This window comes from Puma concolor, chromosome E3 (genome assembly GCF_028749965.1).
Source record: "Puma concolor isolate L17-30 chromosome E3, mPumCon1.1.hap2, whole genome shotgun sequence".
In the NCBI taxonomy this organism is placed as follows: Eukaryota; Metazoa; Chordata; class Mammalia; order Carnivora; family Felidae; genus Puma; species Puma concolor.
Genome location: NC_141682.1, coordinates 37,326,813 through 37,348,585, shown reverse-complemented (window position 1 = coordinate 37,348,585; position 21,773 = coordinate 37,326,813). Strand labels below are relative to the sequence as shown.

Sequence of the window (21,773 nt, the reverse complement as noted above, 5' to 3'; positions counted from 1 at the left end):
CAACCTGAACGAAGATCAAGAGTTGGACACTTAACCGACTGAGCCACCCCAGACCCCCGAACTAGGCTAGGCTCTTTGACTTTGAATCATAGCATGCTGTTCAGTGTGGATGCTCATATTTAGGTTCTGGTGATATGACTGTAAAATAAGTGAAGAAAAATATAGAGTCCACTCAGATTGATTTCTAGGCAGAGATGTACAGAAACCTGAATAGTCCTCATTTGGGGACCAGTGTTCCCACCCCACATTGACTTTAATATAATTAAGTACAGTTGATCTAATCATTTATATCATTTATTTATATGAATTGTATCTGATAACATAATGAGGCTTAATTCTATTCTAGTTATAATTATTTTAGTTATATTTAATATATGTGTGTATATATATAATAAACCACTTTATTGAGATAGGATTGACATACAAAAAGCTGTACATAATGTACACAGCTTGGTGAGTCTGGAGGTAAGTACATACCTAGGAAATCACTGCAATTAAGGCCATAAACTTGTACATCACCTCCAAATTCTCCTCCTTTCTTTATATATATTTTTTCTTTTGTGGTAAGAACACTTCATAGATCTACCCTCTGAACAAATTTTTAAGTATACAACACAATACTGTTAACTACAGATCCTGTTGTATAGTATATATCCAGAACTTATTCATGTAACTGAAACTTCATACCTTTTGACCAACATCTCCCCATTCTCTCCCCTGCCCTGCCACACCTCTGGAAACCACTACTCTGCTATCTGATTCAATGAGGTTGACTCTTTTAGACACCTCATAAAAGTGGGATCATGCAGTGTCTGTCCTTCTGTGTCTGGTTTATTTCACTTGGCATAATGTTCCAGTTTCGTCACATCCTTGCAAATGCAGGGTTTCTTACTTTTTCAGGGCTGAATACTATTCTATTGTATGTGTGTACTACATTTTCTTCACTTATTCATCCACCATGGACATTAGGTTGTTTCCATATCTTGGCTATTGCGAATAATGCTAAACATGGGAGTGCAGATATCTGTCTGAGATCTTAATGTCAGTTCCTTTGGATATACAACCTAAAAGTGGGATTGCTGGATCTAATGGAATACTATTCATAATTTTTTGAGGGACCTCCATACTATTTTCCATAGTGGGTGCACTAGTTTATATTGCCACCAACAGTGTACAAGAGTGCCTTTTTCTCCACATCCTCACCAACACTTTCCTCCTTCTTTCCTTCCTTCCTCCTTTTTCTTTTTTCTTTTCTTTTCTTCTCTTCTTTCTTTCTTTCTTTCTTTCTTTCTTTCTTTCTTTCTTTCTTTCTTTCTTTCTTGATAATGGCCATTCTAACATGTGTGCAGTGATATCTCACTGTGGTTTTTATTTCCCTGGCAATTAGTGATGCTGAACACCTTTTCAATTATTATGGATTAAATGGATTATTATATGTAAAGTGTTGCGGCAACAGCAGGAACTCAAATTACATTAACATGGTGCTTATTTTTAATAGTGTTGTCATTGTTATTATAATAATAATTTTTATTACTATTAAATACAATGGTGTACATAAATATCCAGGCAAGGTGACTTTATTGTAGCTGGGTTTCCTAAACTGCAATATTTATACCCCCTAGAACTATATTTTGGTGAGACAGGGACCCTTAACCACAGAGTGCATAGAGCTGGTTTCTGAAGCATCAATTTTGCTCAAAGTTTTCAGAGGGAAGGTGTTATTTTTTATATTAAAAGCAAACAAATATATAGGTAAGAGAAGGCACATGCACATAAATTTTTAAGAGAAAACCTGAGACATCAAGCACCATTTACATGCCGTTGGATTCTTCCAGCTATGGCTCTAGAATTCTATGGATAAGGCTTAGATCTCCTCTGCCATTAGTTAGTGGTATTTAGAAGGGAAATTTTGCAGAGCGGTAATTATAACATCTCCCAATGGTGGCTTTTATTTTTCTGTATAGTTCTTAGGTTTGATTGTTCAAACTCTCTACCTTTGTCAAGACAGAAAAACATGATAAAAAAGGGTTAATAGGAAAATCCCAGAATAAGCTTTTTCTTTTCTTTTCTTTTCTTTTCTTTTCTTTTCTTTTCTTTTCTTTTCTTTTCTTTTCTTTTCTTTTCTTTTCTTTTCTTTTCTTTTCTTATGTCTCTACTGGTCATCTGATGGCCAGAGCATTCTGTATCTTAAGAGCTAAGAAAAAAGAAATACCAAAGAAACAGAGTTTATTTGTATTCAGGCCTGAGGGATGGGGGATGTGTGGGGGTGGGCATGATGTTTTTTTTGGCAAAGAGATACATCTTTGAAGTCAGCTCTTTACTGCATGAGGGTAGATTTATTGCATAAGGTAGATAGATGCCCAATGTCTCCCACACTGTGGTGGGAATAGGGATGATTGGGAGCCCTGGAAGCCTATGTGGCTTATGTCTCTTGATTATGAAGGGCATATAGTTTAGCTTTTATTTTTTCACTAAATAAAGATTTAAAGTAAGTCACCCAGATACATTGGCAAAATTGCAAGATTCAGAATTATAATTCATCATACAGCTTGATAAAGTCATGTCCCACTGCTGAACCACACTGCCTTTTATGCACAAATTAATATTTTTTTACAACCCCTGCAATGATTTAGTAAAGAGCACAATTATAGTTTAGGACATTGCCATCTGCAGCGGGACATTTAAAACAGAATTAGGTCTAGAAATCATGACTGACACATTGTTGTCACTCAAACTGTGATTGGTACAGTACCTTCTGTTTTATTAACAGTTTTAATGGGAAATTATTTTGCCACAAAAATTCTCATCTGTTAAATAGCCTTTAGATGACTTTTTTTGTTATGCATTTGCAAAGATAAATAAAATCATTTTATTTGTGTGTCTTTGTTAAAACATTAAAATATTCAGCATATATTTTTAAAATGTGTCCTCATTTTTCTTGTTTTGCTCACTAGTTGTCCCCTCCTCTTTAGTCTAACTTTTCTCATGGACCACAGGTCCCAGAATTCAGGAATAGCCTAAGGCATTTTTTTACCCTTGAAAAGGTTCTCTCCTACTACATACATGAGCAAAAAGAACTATAGATAGAACATGCAATGTGTGTGTCTCACCCTGAATATGGACATAGGCTGTGTGAGGTCAATGGCAGGGTTTTGTCAAGAGGACATTGGAGATTCTGGTAGAAAAGAAAGCAAAGGGGCAAGAAAAGAGAAAAGAAAGGGCCAGGGTAAAATATGAAAAGTAGAAAGGAAATAAACAAAATCGTACCCAGGAGCCACATTATCAAGTCCTAGTAACTAATAAAGTGGTTACCTCTCACGTGGTAGTGAAGTTCTGAAAATACAACCATGAGTAGAGTCCGTTGTAGCTATTGACAGTCCATTCAGAAGGTCTCAATCAAAGCCCAGCCTGTTGTCTATTTAGGAGACCAACAGAGCCAAATTTTAATCCAGCTATGAAATGGATTTCTTTTTTGATTAAACACCAGATGAGGCATTGGTTTGCTTTTAGGGGCCATGCCTGCCATGCAGAAAAGAAGTGGCTTTAAAAAGGGGATTCACACTGTGGGAGGTGAGCTGCTCCTCCTCTGAGGTATCTGAGAGCCTAGAACTCAGGAGGAAAGAGCAGATTCACATCTCCTATTTCATACTCACTCATCAGGATTTGTGCAGTGCCTGGGATGCCTATGGGATTGCTGTCAGCGTTCACACTGGTTTCCCTTTCTTTTGTTTTCCATACTGTCCCACATTCCAGTTGAATGCATACAAGTGAGAAGGAATAATCCCAGCATCCTGGAGTGCTCTCATATCCATAGGGTCATTCATTGGGAATTAGGAATCCTCCATTGCCTGTCAAGACCTATAGCGTAGCGGATAGGGACTTGACATTCCTATATTTATCTCACGTGGACTAAGCTATTGGTGGATGAGTAACTTCATCTTACTATTGATAAGGGTATGTGATGCCAACGCAGCTCACTTTGTACATAGCAAAGTGACCCAAAGAAATCTCTGTTTCCTATTTGAACTTGGCACACAGTAAGTCCTGTAGTTAGCAAACAGTCATTAATCATCTATTTTGCACCTGGCAAACAGACATTTGCTTAGTGAGTAATTTATTATTCTATAATCATTCATTTTAAATATTTGTATATAGAAACCTGATTAGACGTTGTTGATAGCCCAAATTCCTGCCTCCAGGTAGGGCTAGCTGTTTGCTTTAAAGAATATGCCCCCTTGTATGCTTCCTTAATAGGTGGAGTAGGTTTAAAAGGGCATGATTCGATCCAAGTGGTTACAGGAACAGTTTGTTAATGCTTGGATTCAGTCATCTTACTAGTTGTAAACTACTCACAAATATTAAACAGTGACTATACTGTTATATGAAAGCATAGATATGGCACAGTCCTGTCTAGTGTACATCTATTCAAATGTACTTTAGGACTTGATTAGCACCTGTATTCTTTTGTGTTGCCTTGGGCATTAATAGATCAAATATCAGAGTGTCTGCTTCCCAAGATCACCTGTTCTGTGTCCATGGCTCCATCTTTTACACTTATGATTTCCAGATGGTCTTCAGCCTCTCCCCAGGATCCCAGTTTTTATCTGCCCAATTGCCTGTTGGATAGCTCCATGTGGAGGTTCCATAAGTTTACCCAATTGAGAGTGGCCAAAATGAGCCTCTTATCTTTCTCAAATCTTTATCAGATGCTCCTGAAATTGGTCACTGGTGCCAGCATTCAATCAATAACTTAAAATACAAATCTAGAAATTGACATTGACTTTTTGGCCTCTTCTTTTTCTTCTTCCTCTCCTTCTCCTCTCTCCCTCTCTCCTCTCTTTCTCTCTCTCCTCCTCTACTCCTCTCCTCTTCCTCCTTCTTCTGTTTTTTAAAGCCATCCCACCTCTACATATTTTCTAGTCATTCAATGAGTCCTTTCAATTCTATTTCTAAAGTATTTATTGAATCTTTCCTTCCTATTATATGATCACTGTCATGTCTTCATTTGTGTCAACACTCATCATCTTTTGACCTGAAATGTAATAAAAGAGTCTCTTAATGGATCTTCCTACTTCCAGTGGTCCATTCCCACATTCTACCTGGAGTGGTGTTCCTGGCCACTGCCTGTTTCACTTTCCCTGTGGAGAAATGGAGTCCAAACCCCTTGCCATGACATACAGGGCCTTTATCATCTGACCTATGCCCACTTTACCCTAGCCATTAGCTCATACAGTCACGCCTCTGTGCCTTTACATAAGTTACTTCCCCTGGTTAGATTGCCATTTTGTACTGACCATGTTAAATGAACTCCTGTGCATCCTTTAAAACCTAACTCAAGCATCACTACCTTTGTGAATTCTTTGAAATCTGCCTTCTGACCTTAAGCAGAACAAAAAGGCTCCTCCTATGCATGTCTCCTATGCAGGCAGATGCATAGCATACTTTACTCTTATCTCAGCTATAATTATAATATATATTCACACATCTTATAATGCCTAAGCTTCAAATATATAAACATAATGTATAAAATATAATTATAATGTTATTTTATAATACTTGTTTATATTTACCTTTTTCAACAGATTTATTCAACTTTGTATCTGACAAGGATTCTGGAATTCATATATGGAATTCACTGGGCATTCATATATATAATGTTAGAAAAATGAATCTATCTATATTTTTGGTGATATTTTTAGAGGGGAAGATATCTTTATGCTTACAGTTGGGGGAAAAAAAGCCTAACAAAACCTAACCTTTAGTGTCAGAGAATTTGTATTTATTTTAGCACTCAGGTTTTAAATTGCATTTCTGACAGGCTGGACCACAGCTATGCTTCATGAAAGATCATGAGACACAGGGAAGAGGTTTATTCATCACAGCATTGGGATATTTTGCTTTCCTGAAAAGGAAAGGGATCTGGGGACTCCTTTGCAGGCTGGCCATGTCCTGTGCAACCCTAACTGTGTCTAGACACTCTAGCAGGGGTAGAGAGTATGGTTGGGACTTTGCAGGAAGTCGGCTTGCGTCAGAGGCACATGGAGAAGGAAAGGAATACAGAAGTAAGAAGAAAGGTTTCAGTGGCCAAGACAACAACTCTCCCCATCTCTGTCTTTCTCTGGGGCCAGAGTCCTTCTGCTTATCTGTCTCTCCCTTCTTCCTCTCATTTCTTTCTAGAGGTCACCTCTTTGCATTTCTCTACTTCTCTGTAGATTGCTTCTCTTAACTACTCATCAGAATCTACTGTGAAAATCCACCCAGCCTTCCAAGTCCAGCTGTCAAACTTACCACTCCATCTCTTTTCCAATTCTGGAAGTCTCTCAAGGAGTGACTCTGATTTGACCAGAGAGGATTATGTGTCTGATCCAGGTCCCTGGACTGGGGATTGGTTGAGGTGGGGTCACAAGAGGAGAAGGTTCTCTAAGAAACCCTGAAGGGTGGGGGGCAATGATTGGCATCTCTGCCATGGCATGGAGAGATGTTGGCTGAGCATTACACATGCCTATAGCATCAATAGCCTTTTAATTTCTTAAAATCTTGAGTAGAGGAAACTCTCGGGCATGTAAGATTTCTACCGTCATTCTGCCCTGGGCTCAGACAAGATTAAGTCATTGGAATTGGGAGCCTGTTTTGTCTCCTTATTTCTTTTGTGGGGTGACAGACTACTGACCTAAGGAGTGAGGGGATTTGAGGAAATGAGTGATTTCTAATCTCACATGACTTTTTGTTCTCCCCAAATGTCTGTGCAATCCCCTACTTAGGAAATTCAAGGGACAAATTGTTATTGTTTTTAAAAAAATGTTTTTTTAATATTTATTATCGACACAGTGAGAGAGACAGAGCATGAGCAGGGGAGGGGCAGAGAGAGGGAGACACAGAATCCAAAGTAGGCTCCAGGCTCCCAGCTGTAAGCACAGAGCCCAACCCGGGGCTCAAACTCATGAACTTTGAGAGATTATGACCTGAGCGGAAGTCAGATGTCAACAGATTGATCCATTAAGGTGCCACCCCCTGCCCCTGGGAAAATTTTCCTAAAGAAGGTAGTGCAACAATTTAGGGATATCTCAAAGCAAACCTCTTTTGTCTTAAAAGTGTCCATGCTGGCATAACATACAGAAATGCCAGTAATAATGTGTGTGCCTCTCCCCACACAGGGGAGAAAAAAATCTTTTTCCTGTATACATCTTAGGTTTTCTGGCTGAGGTTCTGTAAATTGGACCGACAAAAGACAGATTAACAAGAGAAAAGCATACAGATTTATGTAATGTAAGTTTTACGTGACACTGGAGACTTCATAAGGAAATGAAGACCTGAAGAAGTGGTTAAATGTGAGCATTTTTATACTAGGTTTGATGAAGAGTCGGAAGTCATGGGGAAATGTGATAGCAGCTAAGTGGTAAACTGGGGAGAACTTAACAAGTCCTTCTGTGTCCCTCTATCTTTGGAGATAAGGATAGGGAGGGCACCTCTCCCATGAGATCTTATGACCTGCTTCAGAGTGGATGGGGGGCTCAGAGAGTGCTTCCTGCGTCTGCTGTTACTCACATTCTTTCCGCTTCAAATATTCAGTATGCCACCGCAGTACCATATTTTGTAGTAGGTAGTGTTGAACCCCTTCCATGTCCACCCCAATCTTCTGCTCTGGGGCCTGAGGACCCTTTGTAGTATCTGAAAGCTTTTCCCTGCTGTCTCTTAGCCTTCATATCTCATACCCTGCATCTTCTTTCTGACCCTGCCTACTTGTCCACTTCATGTTCTGGTTATTACTGAACAGACGTCACCCTGCGAGACTCTTTGCTGACAGAGGTGGTTTGTGTGTGTGTGTGTGTGTGTGTGTGTGTGTGTGTGTGTGTGTGTGTGACTCAGTAGTGGCATGTGCTCAATGAGTATTTGAAGGAAACAAAAGCAGGAAGTTTAACCAGTAATAATAAATCCTAACAACCCGAGAATCATATCTAAAGCATCTACCCCAATTACCTCCCCATCTCAGTGCATGGTTTATTTTCTACATAGCAGTTACTAAAATGTGTCATTATCTTGTTTATTGTCTGTCTTACCCACTAGAACATAAGCTCCCTGAGGGCTAGGGTTTTGTCTATCTTGTTTACCTAACACAGTATTGAAAACAAGTAATCACTGTGGAAATAAACAAACACCAACCAAATGAGAACTGTTTATTCAAAGCATACTGTAGCAAGGGAGCTAGCCAGCATCACTTGTCAGAGACTCAACATCAGGCAATAGGGTGAGAAAGCTTCATAGTTGAAAAAAAAAAAGGAAGGCTTCAGGTGTGCCCTAACTGGAGGCTTTTGGTGTGGGAGTGCTGCAGGTGCACCAAGTGGAAGCAGGACATTCCATGTGACTGGTTGCACACCTTGGCCCTAAGTTGGAAGTGGGTACAAAAGTTAGGAAAGCTGTTCATTACTAATCAAGTTGTGGCTCTTTCTGAGCTGGTCGTGTTACAGGCCTTTTTGTTTTGGCTTCCTGAACTGATCACCAGAGATTAGAAGTCAGAAGTGGTCTGATGTGCTACCAGTATGATTTGTGGAGAGCAGGCTGGTTTCCTGGGCGGGATACTGCCAATCATAGGTCTGAGTTCTATTCGTATATGTGGTTTGGTTGTTTTCCATTTGTATATTCAGTCTCTCCCCAATGATGAGAGGAAAGGAAGGAAAGAAGGAAGGACTGTTATTCCAATTCCATTATCCAGACTTCATTTTGAATACCTCATGTCAAGGAGTAGTTCATCCTAAAGTTGACGTGGTGACTGTTTTTGAGAGAGTGCATCCTTGAATCATATCCCATAGTCAAAAGCTAGAGCACAGTAAAGAAGAAAGAGACTTTTTTCCTGTCTGTCCGCCAAATAAGAGCCAAAGGCTTTTGAGGAGGCACTTAAAGAATTTTCAGTTTGCAGTTGTGCAGAAACTGTTGTTCAGGTAATTTAACATTGATTTTAGTTTAAAAGGCAATTAAGACAAAATGGGCAGCCACTAGCCACTTAGGTTAAATAAGCTTAGATTTAAATTGCTCCCCATTACCACCTTTGTTTTCTATGTTTGAGCTGTTTTATGCTAATTTAGCATGCAATGGTGTGGAGGCCCAATTGGGGCAGGTGGATGGGAGAGGAACCTAGCCAAAGCCAGGGAGATGGTTATTGAAAGAAGAAATAGTTGGCCCAAAACTGTTCCCGGGGTGAAATAGGTTCTCTTTTATCCTGTTACTGATTAATAGAACATTCCAGGATTCTGGTTCTTTAGATCTAAGATTTTAAAAATGGTGCCCACATTTTGACTGACCACTTTTACTTCCAAATATTTATTTATCCTGAATAACAGGGAGAGACAAGCTCATAACATTATGGATAAGAATGTTCATGTTGGTGTTATTTAACACCAAGAATGTACGTGTTGGTATTATTTAATAGAAATTGTGTATTCTTATAGTGGCATACCAAAATTGATGTTATCTTTTTTTTTTTTTTTTTTTTTTTTTTTTTTTTACAGCAGAAAAGGTTCATGATACATTGCAAAGTAGAAAAATGAGCTTATATGGTAAAATGTCTATTCTGTGCTTCTGAGTTTTTAGTCACATATGCAATGAAAAATCTTCGAAGGGACAGATTTGCAATGTTACATGTGGCTTTCTGGGTGATAAATAATGAGTGACTTTTTTCTTATGCTTTTCCAAATTTTCTCAAATTTCCACAATAAACACATATGAGGTGCTGAAGCTTGGGAGCAAGGTTGCTGAGATCAGAACTCCTAAAACAACCGAGAAGTCTGGAAGGCTGTGGTCCAAGGTCATTTTTGCTGGCTATTAGTGGGGTCTCCGGAACTAGAGGGAATACACGGCTCTTCTTAAAATTGAAGGTATTTATGCCCGAGATGAAAATGAATTCTGTCTAGGCAAGAGAAGTGCTTATGTGTACAAAGCAAAGAATGACACAGTGACTCCTGGTGGCAAACCGAACAAAACCAGAGTAATCTAGAGAAAAGTTACTCGTGCTCATGGAAACAGTGGCATGGTTTGTGCCAAATTCCAAAACAACTTTCCCGCCAAAGCCACTGACCACAGAATCCATGTTAGGCTATATCCCTCAAGGATTTAAACTTACTGGAAAGTAAATAAAGGTGTAGATCTGTAAAAAGAAACAAAAACAAAAACAAAACAACAACATAATGGTTTTACAATTTCATAATTGTATAAAAAGGATTGAAACAATACTGGTTTGTTGTAACTCTATTTAAAACATCCTCTCAGTGGTGTGCTTGATGTATGCCATCTCAAGTATAAGGTTAAGTGTACATGCTAAATTCTGAGGAGGTAGAATGAATGTTCCTTTGTAATAATTCTGTGTCTTGCTCAAAGAAAGTCGGCAAAGCTTCATTAAAGAAGGTCATTCACCTGCTCCTAGTTTAAGGTTGTAAGGTGGACCATTCTGTAGAGCACACGTCTAAAATATGCCCAGGTGATTCATGCTTTTGTCTATTAGGAAATGTGGCCATTTACCAGCAACCAATGTAGAGCTAATGGGATCCATTTAGGAATATAACCACAACAAGCCCACCATAAATCGTATGCGCTCTCATCTGAATATGCTTCATTAAGCTCACCTTTCCTGATGCAACTGGATTATTAGATGTCAGGACGAAGAAAATCATTAGGTCCAGCTGCTCTAATCCTACAAAGCACCAATGTGGTTGCTATGTAATTTTATTTTAGTTTATTTTTCAGATAGAACATGCTTTGTGCTTTTCTATAGGAAAATATTTTCAAACTGGTAAAGAAGCAGTATTACTGTATTGTGAGGCATATCTCAGTAGGTCATTACCATAACTTACAGCAGAAGGGTAATCTATGTCGCATTTTACTTCAAGGGTAAGATTGATTTTTATAAAAATCTTTAGTGCATTGAAGCTTAAATTTTTGTTTTCCTGTGAAGAAGCAATTAGATACTGGAGTCTTCCAGAAATGTTAGGTTAGTGTGAGCTAAACCTTGATGTGTTTTTGAAGGTCTTATCATTCAACAGTTAAAGAGAAAAGGCAGTTTCTGAGGGAGAAAAACACATTGGCATGGTGGCAATTGTCACAGCTCACATGGCCAGGGGCATCCACCATTTTCTTTCATTTACATCTGTTGGGGAAATTGACAAAAACGTGAAATAACAAAGAAGACTATAATAAGCATCTTCATTTCCACCCCCAAGAACAACCAATTTTGAATGTTTTCTTCCAGGTAGGTGCATATAAATATATGTGTGTAGACACACACACATGTACACAGACACACACACTTTAAAAGTGGTGCACACATTCCCTTTATAATCAAAAAGGCTATGTGTATGTGTGTGTATACATATGTATATTTAAATAAATACATATTTTTAAGGTTTTATACACATACAGACTTTATTAAAAAGGGGTGTGTGTGTGTGTGTGTGTGTGTGTGTGTACCCTTTAAAGGGTTTGTGTACATAAAGCTCATATATGACCTTTTATATATCAATGTTCTTTTAAAGGAAAACTAAGTTCTCAACCTCCTCCATCAACAGCAGTGCCTTTCTCCTTTCTAAACACTATTAGGAATTTGGGGCCCATTCTTCTAGATGAGAAGTTGGGAAACTTTTTCTGTAAGAGGCAAGATAGTAAATATTTTAGGCTTTGTGGACCATTTGGTCTCTGTCATAAATACTCAGCTCAGTAGTCACAATGTATTAACAAATGGGTATAGTTGTTTTCCAGGAGAACTTCTTTCGGGGACATTGAAATCTGAAATATTTTTCATATATTCCTGTTCTTTTTTTTAAGTTTGTTTATTTATTTTGAGAGAGAGAGAGAGAGAGAGAGAGAGAGAGAGAGAGAGAGAGAGTGCATACATGAATGGGGGAAGGGCAGAGGGAGAAGTAGAGAGAGAATCCCAAGGAGGCTCTGTGCCAATAGTACAGAGCCTGATGTGGGGCTCAATCTCACAAAGTGTGAGATCATGACCCGAGCCAAATTCAAGAGTCACATGCTTAACCCACTGATCCACCCAGGTGTCCTTATATATTCCTGTTCCTTTTTTTTTCTTTTTCACCTTTGAAGTATTTTTTTAAAGATGAGCTTGTGAGCTGTGTGTAAACAGGCAGAGGCTGAATCTGGATCGTTTTCTATACATCCATAAATATTTATATAACTGCAGAAAATCTATACTATTACCTCATTTTTGCATTTTATTTCATAAATAGTCCCGTAGTGTATGAATCATTTAAAACTTGCATTTTTGTCTCAGTGAAATTTTGACTGAAAAGATGTATATATAGTTTTTCTTTGTAGTATGAGTCGGTCTCTTCATCTTTATACATATTTGTGTCTGTATAGCTATGGATTATTCACACTTTAGTCATTTTTCACTGCTATATAGTATTCCATCGCAGGATATATTGCATTTTTTATGCCGGTAGGTATTTGCCATTTTTTCCCTTGTAACAAGCAGTGGTGGAGGTATATTCATGAACACAGCTTATACATGTTTTGTTAGGGCAGAGAAGTCGAACTGCTTGGCTATAGCCTGTGTACATTTTCCGTTTTAATAGCTACCAGTAAATTGGTTTCTGGAGTGACGATACCAGTTGACATTCCCACAGGGAGGCTTTGTCTCCTTGGTTTGGAGATTTCATTCATTGCTATTCTCCTTTGGACGGAGCAAGGGACCCACCTTAGCTCTGTATCGTCTTGTTGCCACAGATGCTCGTGTGGCCTTTTATTTCCCTTTGGGTGAGCACGGACATTGTTTTAGGTCTCTGCTCGGGCACTTACACATGAGAATAGCAATTTATATCAATAACCAGGTTTGGCAACATCTGCCAAGGTTGTCACACTCCGTGATTAAATGGCCATATGTGCCAGGGAACACGGGGACAATGGGGTTGTAATTAGGGTTTGCTATCTTTCCATCCGCCACCCCCACCATCCCTAACTTCGAATAACCTCGCTTTTGTGAGCTGATTTGTGAATCAAATGATTCCCCTGAGAATGCCAGTTTCTGCTGCAATACTGCTGCTTTATTTTGTGCATCTCTGTAATTACACGGGGTTCTGGTTAAGCTAAAATCTAGAAACATTTTGCCACTTTACCCAATGCCATTGACCCCAGAGCTGATATGTGCATATACTAGACTTTAACTTAAATCATCAGAGAATTTAGTGTACTCTGTACTGAACCATCACTGGGAAAGGAAGGTCTACCTAATGCCATCTTAGCATCCTTTAAATGCCACTGCCCCCACCGAAGGCAGACAGAGAAAACATGCACCAACTTTCCTTAACTCCATAAGGAACAAGTTAGACCCTGTATTAATGCAATATTTAAAACAATCTTAATGCATAGAAGGAAAAAAAAACTCTTCTCATTTTGTTACTGGTGTGACACAGGTGGTTGATGGTTATGGAAGGACTTGGCATGTTCCAAAAAAAACCCTGGAAATATTGCCTCAAGATATGGGGCTGTAATAAATGTGCAAATAAATACTTGAAAGATGTATTAGCATTTTAAAATTTGCTTACCGACATATAAAATCCTAATCACTTGTGCACAAGGCCTGTAACTAAAATAACCAAGAAGACGGCACAGGAATCCAATGAATATTTCACTGCTAATTGAATATAGTCTATATATACACTTTTCTTCCATATTTAGTTCCATTCTAGTCAACTGTTGAGTGCTTGAAGAAGCAAGGCCCTATTAGCGTACATAGCTTGCAGTTCTGACTATAAAGAAATAGAAAAAAAATCTAATTCTCCTACGTCCAAAAGACTGACTTCCCCCATCTAGTTGATTGGTCTCTAACCAATGCAATATTCAGACTGGGAATAGCCAGAGCCTGGTGTAACTCATTCCCATTTAAATAAGTAAGTAAGTAAGTAAGTAAGTAAACAAACAAAGTCACAGATCTTTGTGGATTTTGGGGACATTTACTTTGATGCCATAATCAAGGTAAATACCTTTTCACAGGTGATCTCTAAAGTTCAACAGGACATGGTAGATATTTCCTCCTCAAAGCAGGGTCAAATTTTAGAGCATTCTCATTTAGCAGTTAATGTGTAAGAAGATTTGAGGCCACAAAGTTTTAACTAGTGGAAAAGTGTAATCGTATCTTGGAGGAAACACTGAGGAAAGCCTATCAACAGTGTAGGGGGGAAGGGAGTGATGGGGTTTTCCATCCTTTACTAGTATTTATATGTGGAGTAGCATATTGGAAGTCATAAATACTGTCCCGTGGACATTTTGAATAATGCAGGAGTAGTGTAAGTAATTGGAAGTGCTTATATCCTGCCTTTAGACATTTCACTGCTCGTGAGTTAAAATTGGTTGTCAAGTGTGGACTCGGAGGACCGTGCAAGGTGCCCTATTCTGTCATGTGGTACATATTTAATGCTTGAAAGAACAAGGGAAGGGACACGTGCAGGAGAGGGAGAGGGAGGGCGAGCGGCGAGATACTGCCGCCAGCTCGGCGCTTTGCAAGTGCCTCGGAGCGAGGAGGCGGGACCCACGCAGCCTCAGCACCCACCGCCTTTCCTGGGCTGCAAGACTTTGCAAAAACACTGGGCGTCCAATTTGGCGAGTGTTTTGGCGCCCAGGCCGGGGCCGCCCTGGAAGCCGGGCTCAGACGCGGCAGCGTCCCCGGCACCTTGGTGGCCTCCCTCTGTGCGCTTCTCCGCGTTGAATGCCTCCTTGCTCCGGCCGCTCGCTCGCTCTCTCCCGGCGCGTTCTGCACCTGCTGGCGGTGGTGTCAGGCAGCCAGGGCGAGCGCAGGCACGGCGCGCACGACGGATGACTGGAGTCATTTACATTGCTAGCACGTGGCTGCCGTTTGCTGTTGCCTCGGACTTCTCCCGTGTTCTCCCAGGGAGGAAACAGGAGGCACTTTGCAGCCGACAATGAAATCTTGGCAGCTAATTGCAGTCGTGGGAGATGCCCTTCAGGTAAGGCGAGAGAAGAGGGCTCTGAACACCATCAGGGAAGGAGAGGCCGAGAGGGAGAGCGAGGGATGGAGAGAAAGCTGCTTCTGCAGAGGCTTCCTGAAGCCCACTGACTCGCGGGAGGGGGTGGTAGAGGGAAGGGGACGGGGGCGGGCGACAGGGGGGAGGAGTGTGCAAACTGACATTTTTGGCTGCCTGTGGCAGAGGAGCCGCCGTCAGCCGCTGTCCAACGTTCACGCCGAGAGGGTGGCGGCGTGTGCGCCTCGGGGCTGCTGATTAGAATAGGGACTTGGCGGCGGCAGGAATCCGGGTAAACCAAAGCGGCGATGGGAGGCTGCGGATGCATTTGCAGCGCGTGAGTGAGACCCGGTACGTGAGGCCAGCCCGGGGACCTCGGAGGGTGGGTCACGGCTCGCCCCGGGCGCACCCGGGGGCGCGGGACGCCCGGAGAGGGCGAGGGGCGTTTGTGGCTACAGGGGAGCCCGGAGATGAATCGATTTTCTTTACTGACGGGAGAAGTTAGTGGGGAACTTCATTGCCCATTCTCATTGGCTCCGTTTAACTTTATTTCTAGAGATGAATAAGCGTTTGTAAGAAAGCCCGTAAAAGTCCCAATAGGCTCGCAGGGGTTTTGCAAGAGCTGCGCGGTTCTTTAAATGGGAGGTTTACGAAATGACTGGCCAGATGGGCCGTGCCTTTGGAAAGTTGGCACGCTCACGTTCCGATGGGGCATGTGTGTGCGTGTGTGGGAATATGTATTGCATGTTTGTGTAAACATGTCTACCGTGCTGGTTGCTCTGTCCTTATCTCCTCTGCTTTGCCTGATGCCCAGAGAAGAGAAATTACATTGACAGTATTGGTATATGTGTATATATATATATATATATACACACACACACACACACACACATATATGTATATATACATGTATGTGTGTGTGTGTGTATATATATATATATATATATATATATATATATATATATGTATATGCAAAGTGTTGCCTACGACATTTATCGGCCTAGGAGGATCACCTGGGAGGCTCAATCTCAGCCCATCCCTCAGCCATTATTTCCAGATTACTGTGAAACTGGTGGTTTTACTAATTTCTGTTGACAAAAGATCAGTGCCTCCCCCGTACTTAGGAAGGACCCCAGGAGAATTCTGAATCCAAAAGTTTTGTTAGCAAAATCATCTTAGTAGGAATGGTTCATTAAATTACTTCCTGAAAGAGTCCCTTTCTGAGTATCTTTAGATATCTCATAATTTACTCACTGTTCATATGGTTTTAATTTTGGTCACACAGAAATGAACGCAGTCTATAACGGAGGCCATCAAAAATGATTGTGTAATCCTCTTTATTTGGGTAGCTGGGTGGTGAACTGGTTTAAGACTATAAAGTCTTTCTCCGCTGTGATTCCCTATTTTTGATCAAAATGTATCTTTGGAAATCCAAAGGCCATGAGTGTAAATGTGTTTGTGAAATGGGCTAACTTGCCTTTGCTGTGATTAAGTTTTAAGAGGGTTGTTCTTCAAGTAAGTAAACTACAGTCAATCAGTGACAGCTGGCTTTCATGGGGAATTCGGGCAGCATTCATGATTTTCATACAGAAAGCAGGTTTTTCAACTCTTATCTGCCCACTCACACCCTCCACACATGCCAGTGCTTCCTCTATATTAGAATACTCATAGATTATGAAGAGAAAATTGCTTCTGTGAACAGTTGGAGGGAAGTATTACCTATGGGCAAAGGTTTCTTTTCTCCCTTGCTTACCTGCTTCCTTCTTTCTCTCTTTTTCTCCCTTGCTCTCTCCTCCCTCCTCTCTTTTCTTCCATCTTCCCCCCCCCTTCCATCCCCCTTCTCTCTCTATCCACCTGTATTTCTTTCCATCTGTCTTTATTTTTGTACGTAGAACACAGAAAGCTTTCCAGATATCTTCTACTACTGCATTTTTATTGTAACAAATGTTTTGTACCCTAAGGGATAATTGATTGGAACCTGATTTTCTTTTTCTTTTTTTGTATTCTCCGTTCATATACAAGAACTAATTAATACCAGGCAATCTGCTGTACCCTAATCTTGTAAATAAAAGTGAATATTCAAACTTTTCTTGTCATTTGATTTTAACCAAGCAAACTGACTCTGGAGGATGCCTATGTTACATGAAAAGAGCTGGATCTTTTCTCTCTTATCACCAAGTGATGGATTTTTACAACATTGCACTTTGCTTGTTATAACTTTATTGGGCTGAGCATATTTTTATGTTTGTCTACTATAACCTTATCCCTCAAACTTCTGTTTTCTCTATTACCTGTCTTAATTTTAGAAGCTGGATTCATTTTAATCTGTATTTACTTGGACTTGGGAGAAACAACCATCAGTCTTCACTTACGGGCTAGCTTTAAGTATCACAAAAATAAGTTTATTTTTCTTTCCAATTTTTTTTTCTCTCTCTCCATGAGTGTGACACAAAAGTTGAAGGAGATTTCGTGTAAAGGAATTTTTGCTGCAATTGCCTTCTTCCAAATTACAACTGTAAGATTTGGACAATAAATAGTCATATTTTGAGATTATGAGAATCCGTACATATCCCTTGTCATTTTTTGTTTGATAACAGAGAACCTGGTTGGATGGGTCATTCTCGAACTAAATAGCTATTTACAATGTCCAGTGAAAGATCATTTTGGTCTTGTTTTCTGCAAAATTTACAATTTTTATATTAGAATTTCAGTTGAGTTTGCAGTACCAGAGAAATGGAATGTGATCCAAAAGAGGAAGGATTTTTTATGAAATAATAATAAGGCTTTATTATTATTAAACTTCTATTTACGTTTAGTTGTAGCTATTTTGTTTTTTAACAGTTTCATGTGTGTTAGTTTCAAAGTCGTCACAGAGTGGATTGAAACAAGTTCTTTGAAAGAATTAAAACGCAATTCCTTTTAGGAGACCTGAATCCTCATCTTGTACTGGTTTTTCAACCAATGTAAAAATAAATAGGGAGAAAAGCAGTTTTTTGCAGTTCCAACTTTATTTTGTTACAGATCTGAAAACTCCAGGATGTTATAATACATTAGGTCTTTATATATTTATGGGTAGAAGTCTTTGTCCTTCTGTTTGTTTTCCTTCATTTTTATGCAGAGTTGAGCGTTTGCATGTATTATAAGCAATAGTAAACAAGAGCAAATAAGGGCATCAGGAATTTTCTAATCATGCATTTTAATTTATTTGAATTAAATCACATAACAAAATAGCAGTCTTGCCTATCTGATGCTTATGCTGCCCCCTCCCTCTGTTTGCATGGTACTAAAAAAAAATAAGTAATTCTTTAAAAGTCAGCTTGTAACATGTAGGGTTCAGCTTGGAAACCTTTGTATTTAATTATTCACTAGCTGCAGTGTTCCAAACAGTTTTCAGGAGTGCTTTTTTATTAATAGATTTAAAGTTTTCATGAAAAGTTGTGGTGTGTGTGTGTGTGTGTGTGTGTGTGTGTGTGTGTGTGCGCGCGCGCACTTGCCCAAAAAGCTGAAACAGCTTGTGTCAGCTATAGCAACGCGTTTTTGATTCAGCAAAACTAGGTTATGAATTCAAGCAATTAAACATGACAAAAAGCCCAATTTCACTGCCTAGATTAATACACTTCCAATTTTTCCTGCTCCATAAAAATTTCAAAGTGTTCTTTCTGGTTAGGTGTTTGCATAACCTATAAGGTATTGGAAGGCCCCCATTTCACATTTACTTATGATGTCTGAATACTTTGATGTAGCAAATGTAAATAGGACCAATTGGACATTCTTAACACAATTTTGTATTTGCAAGTTCTTGTGAAATTATTTCAGTTGAGTTTAAAGGAAAAGCGAGAACAGTCGTTAGTTCCCTAACATTAATCGGTGGTGAGTAATCTTTCAGCTACTTCCAATGTCATGAAGGCCAGGAAAGGCTTTTTGAGAAATGATATAATTACAGTAGAAATAGTATATCCCTGTTCCAAGGGTAGCAGTGATTTTTTTTAATGATGCAAGAGTGGTTATGTTTATTACTTTTTCTCTGCTTGAACAGAAGTAAAGTCTGAATTCTCTATTCATGTTGATCTAATTAGCCAAAGCTCACTGTTCTTTCCAATGGGTCTTTTTACTTACAGAGTAATTAGTACTCCCAATGAGCCACATTGAAATTACTGCAGTTTTTGGTAAGTTGGTTGAATTTTCTAAGCTGCCTTGATACACTTTGATCACACAGAGACTATATGTGCACAGACATAGACAATCGAGAAGCTCCAATACTTTTGCCTTGCATTGTCCGTCCAGTACAGAAAACCAGCAACAGCCAAGTGAGTCAAGTTGGCCTCTACACCTGGTGTTTGCTTTGGAAAGAGAACCTCTATCTATTAGCAAGGCCTCTGCCAGCCTTTCTTTTTCTCTTCATGATAATTCTGCATCTGCATTTGCTACCCGGGGATGGATTTCTTTGTTGTTCAATTGAAATCTCTACTTTTAAGAAAATCAGTTGCTTATTCGGCTAACAAGATGAGAGTACCCGTTGTACCTATTATAATTATTTGAATGTTGCAATAGAGGCTTTCTGTTTTATTATAATGACGAGGATGATGAAGATGGTGATGTGTTAATATATCAGCAGTAATAGGAATAAGGATACAATGCTGATGTCTGCCTGGGCACTCACTGCCTCTGTGTGTCAGGCATTGGACTGAGAGCTTCAGCATGTTTTCTCTGGTTCTTAACTCTGCAAGGTACGTGTCTGTATGCCTAATTTAGAGATGGAGAAGCAATCTTCAAGACTTGTTATAATTAGAGTAAGAGATTAGATTCCATATTTTTCTGACTCCAATATACCAAGATACCGTTGAAATTTATTAATGTGAATTTAGAAAGATACACAAAATGGGTAGTCAACAGATGCCATAGGCAGGTAGTTCTCAACGATGAGCGATTTTCTCACTCCCCGCACTACAATAAGGATGCTTGGTAACATACTGTAGACATTTTGGGTTGTCATAATTGGGACCGGGGGTGCTCCTGGCATCTACTGGGTAGACACCAGGGATCGTGCTGAACATCCTAGGATGCACAGGACAAAACAACAAAGAATTTTCCAGCCCATAACACCAGCAGTGGTGACTGAGAAATCCTGTCCTAGGCGATATCAGTGATGCTGTGACTAATATGTACATGGTCTGATTTTTCAAGAGACTGGATAAGGTACATGAATTTCAGTTATTAAACGTTTGAAATCTCCAGTTGGATACTGTGAATGGGATCATAATGCAAAATCAGAAGGTCCATATTGTCTTAAATTTGACTTTAAAATTTTACTGCTGCCTACTCTGAACATCTTTCTTTATAAATATGATGTGGGTCATTGTGATTAAAGTACCTACTTTTCCCCAATTTACTCAGTGTTACCTCTTACGAGTGCTGAAAAATGAAATTTCTTCCTAGGGTACTGCTGTCAATAGAAATGCACCATCAAAAAATGAGTTCTGCGCCAGTCGTTGTAAGAACTTTCCTTGTTCCTCCTCAGCACTCAGACACCATTATTTTCTCCTTATCGTTCAAGGTTTGGCTCAGAGGCTTATTTGCTTATTTATTTGATAAGCACTTAAGTAGTGTTTCATATGTGGAAAGCACTGTTGTAAATGTTTAAAAATATTAATTAATGTAATCCTTACACTAAGCCTAAGGGGTTGATACTGTTCTTAACTACTTTTTACGGAGGAGAGAACTACAGTCCGGAGAAGTTGGATAATTTGCCCAAGGTCACACAGCTTTTAAGTGGCAGAGCTGGGATATTAACTCTGCAGTCTGTGCTCCTGTCTTGCCATGCTCTTTAATCATTTCAATTTGTAGATGTGCAGAAGCATGCTTGTGTAGGCACATCTTCACCTGAGTTTTGAAAAAAAAGACATTTTCAGTTTCATTCTGGGGGTGTTGGATTAAGTAAAGTAACTTAACCATTTTTAATTGAGAGTGAATGATAATGCCCACAGCTCTGTTTTGTACTTAACTCCTTGTAAACGTACCCTGAACGGGGATCAGGAAGACTTATGAGGTTCTCTTTACATGACCACCTCCAACAAGAAAAATCGCCGAAGGAAAACAGTAGCATTCAGAAGGGCATAATTTACAGGATGGATTATCTTTGCTCTATTTTCTATTTAATAGTGGTATTAGAAAAATAAAATTTGTTCAACTGCATCCCCTAAGGGGTCTTCAAGAAACTTAACTCTTTGGTTTCCTGGTGCTTTAAAAGTTTTGTAGGGAGCCAAATGTGGTCGTAACCAAGTGGACGTGGGCACGTTGATTCCCAGCTTGATCGTGCTAAAGTCAATCCGTTTATTCTCCCTCATTAAGACCATGGAAACAACCAAGCCAATCCCATGCTCTGCTGACTATCCAGTATGTAGTAAAACTGATGAAGAGAAAAACAATTTGAGTAGCTTTAAAAAAAATTAACGTTTATTTATTTTTGAGCAGGGGAGGGGCAGAGAGCGAGGGAGACACGGAATCCGAAGCAGGCTCCGGGTTCTGAGCTGTCTGCACAGAGCCTGATGTGGGGCTCAAAGTCATGAGCTGTGAGGTCATGACCTGAGCCAAAGTCAGACACTTAACTGACTGAGGCACCCGGGTGCCCCTGAGTAGATTTTTAAATAGAAATGCCAGTTTGACACACCTTCATTCTGTGTCACGAGAAGAAAAGATCTTGCAAGTCTGCTATTAAACATGGGTACCTGGATGGGCAGAAAACCAAGATGGGCATAGAGAACCTTAATAGATTTCAGTTGAATGAATGAATACATG

The 21,773-nt window shown here is 39.6% G+C and overlaps 1 protein-coding gene and 1 pseudogene across 24 annotated transcripts in view; both read left to right on the top strand.

Moving 5' to 3' along the window:
- RBFOX1 (RNA binding fox-1 homolog 1) overlaps nucleotides 1-21,773 on the top strand; it is a 2,073,113-nt gene that overhangs the window by 977,422 nt on the left and 1,073,918 nt on the right. The window contains exon 1 of one of the 24 annotated variants that reach the window (XM_086691392.1): nucleotides 14,594-14,963. The exons of 22 other annotated variants lie outside the window; for them this stretch is intronic. In XM_086691392.1, the coding sequence (XP_086547518.1) occupies nucleotides 14,919-14,963 (45 nt within the window). In that variant the 5' untranslated portion in view covers nucleotides 14,594-14,918. Of the gene's footprint in view, nucleotides 1-14,593; nucleotides 14,964-21,773 lie in introns of those variants that run through there. One more of the 24 variants, XM_086691391.1, reaches the window with a different exon arrangement.
- On the top strand, nucleotides 9,662-10,123 carry LOC112853162 (large ribosomal subunit protein eL33 pseudogene; annotated as a pseudogene).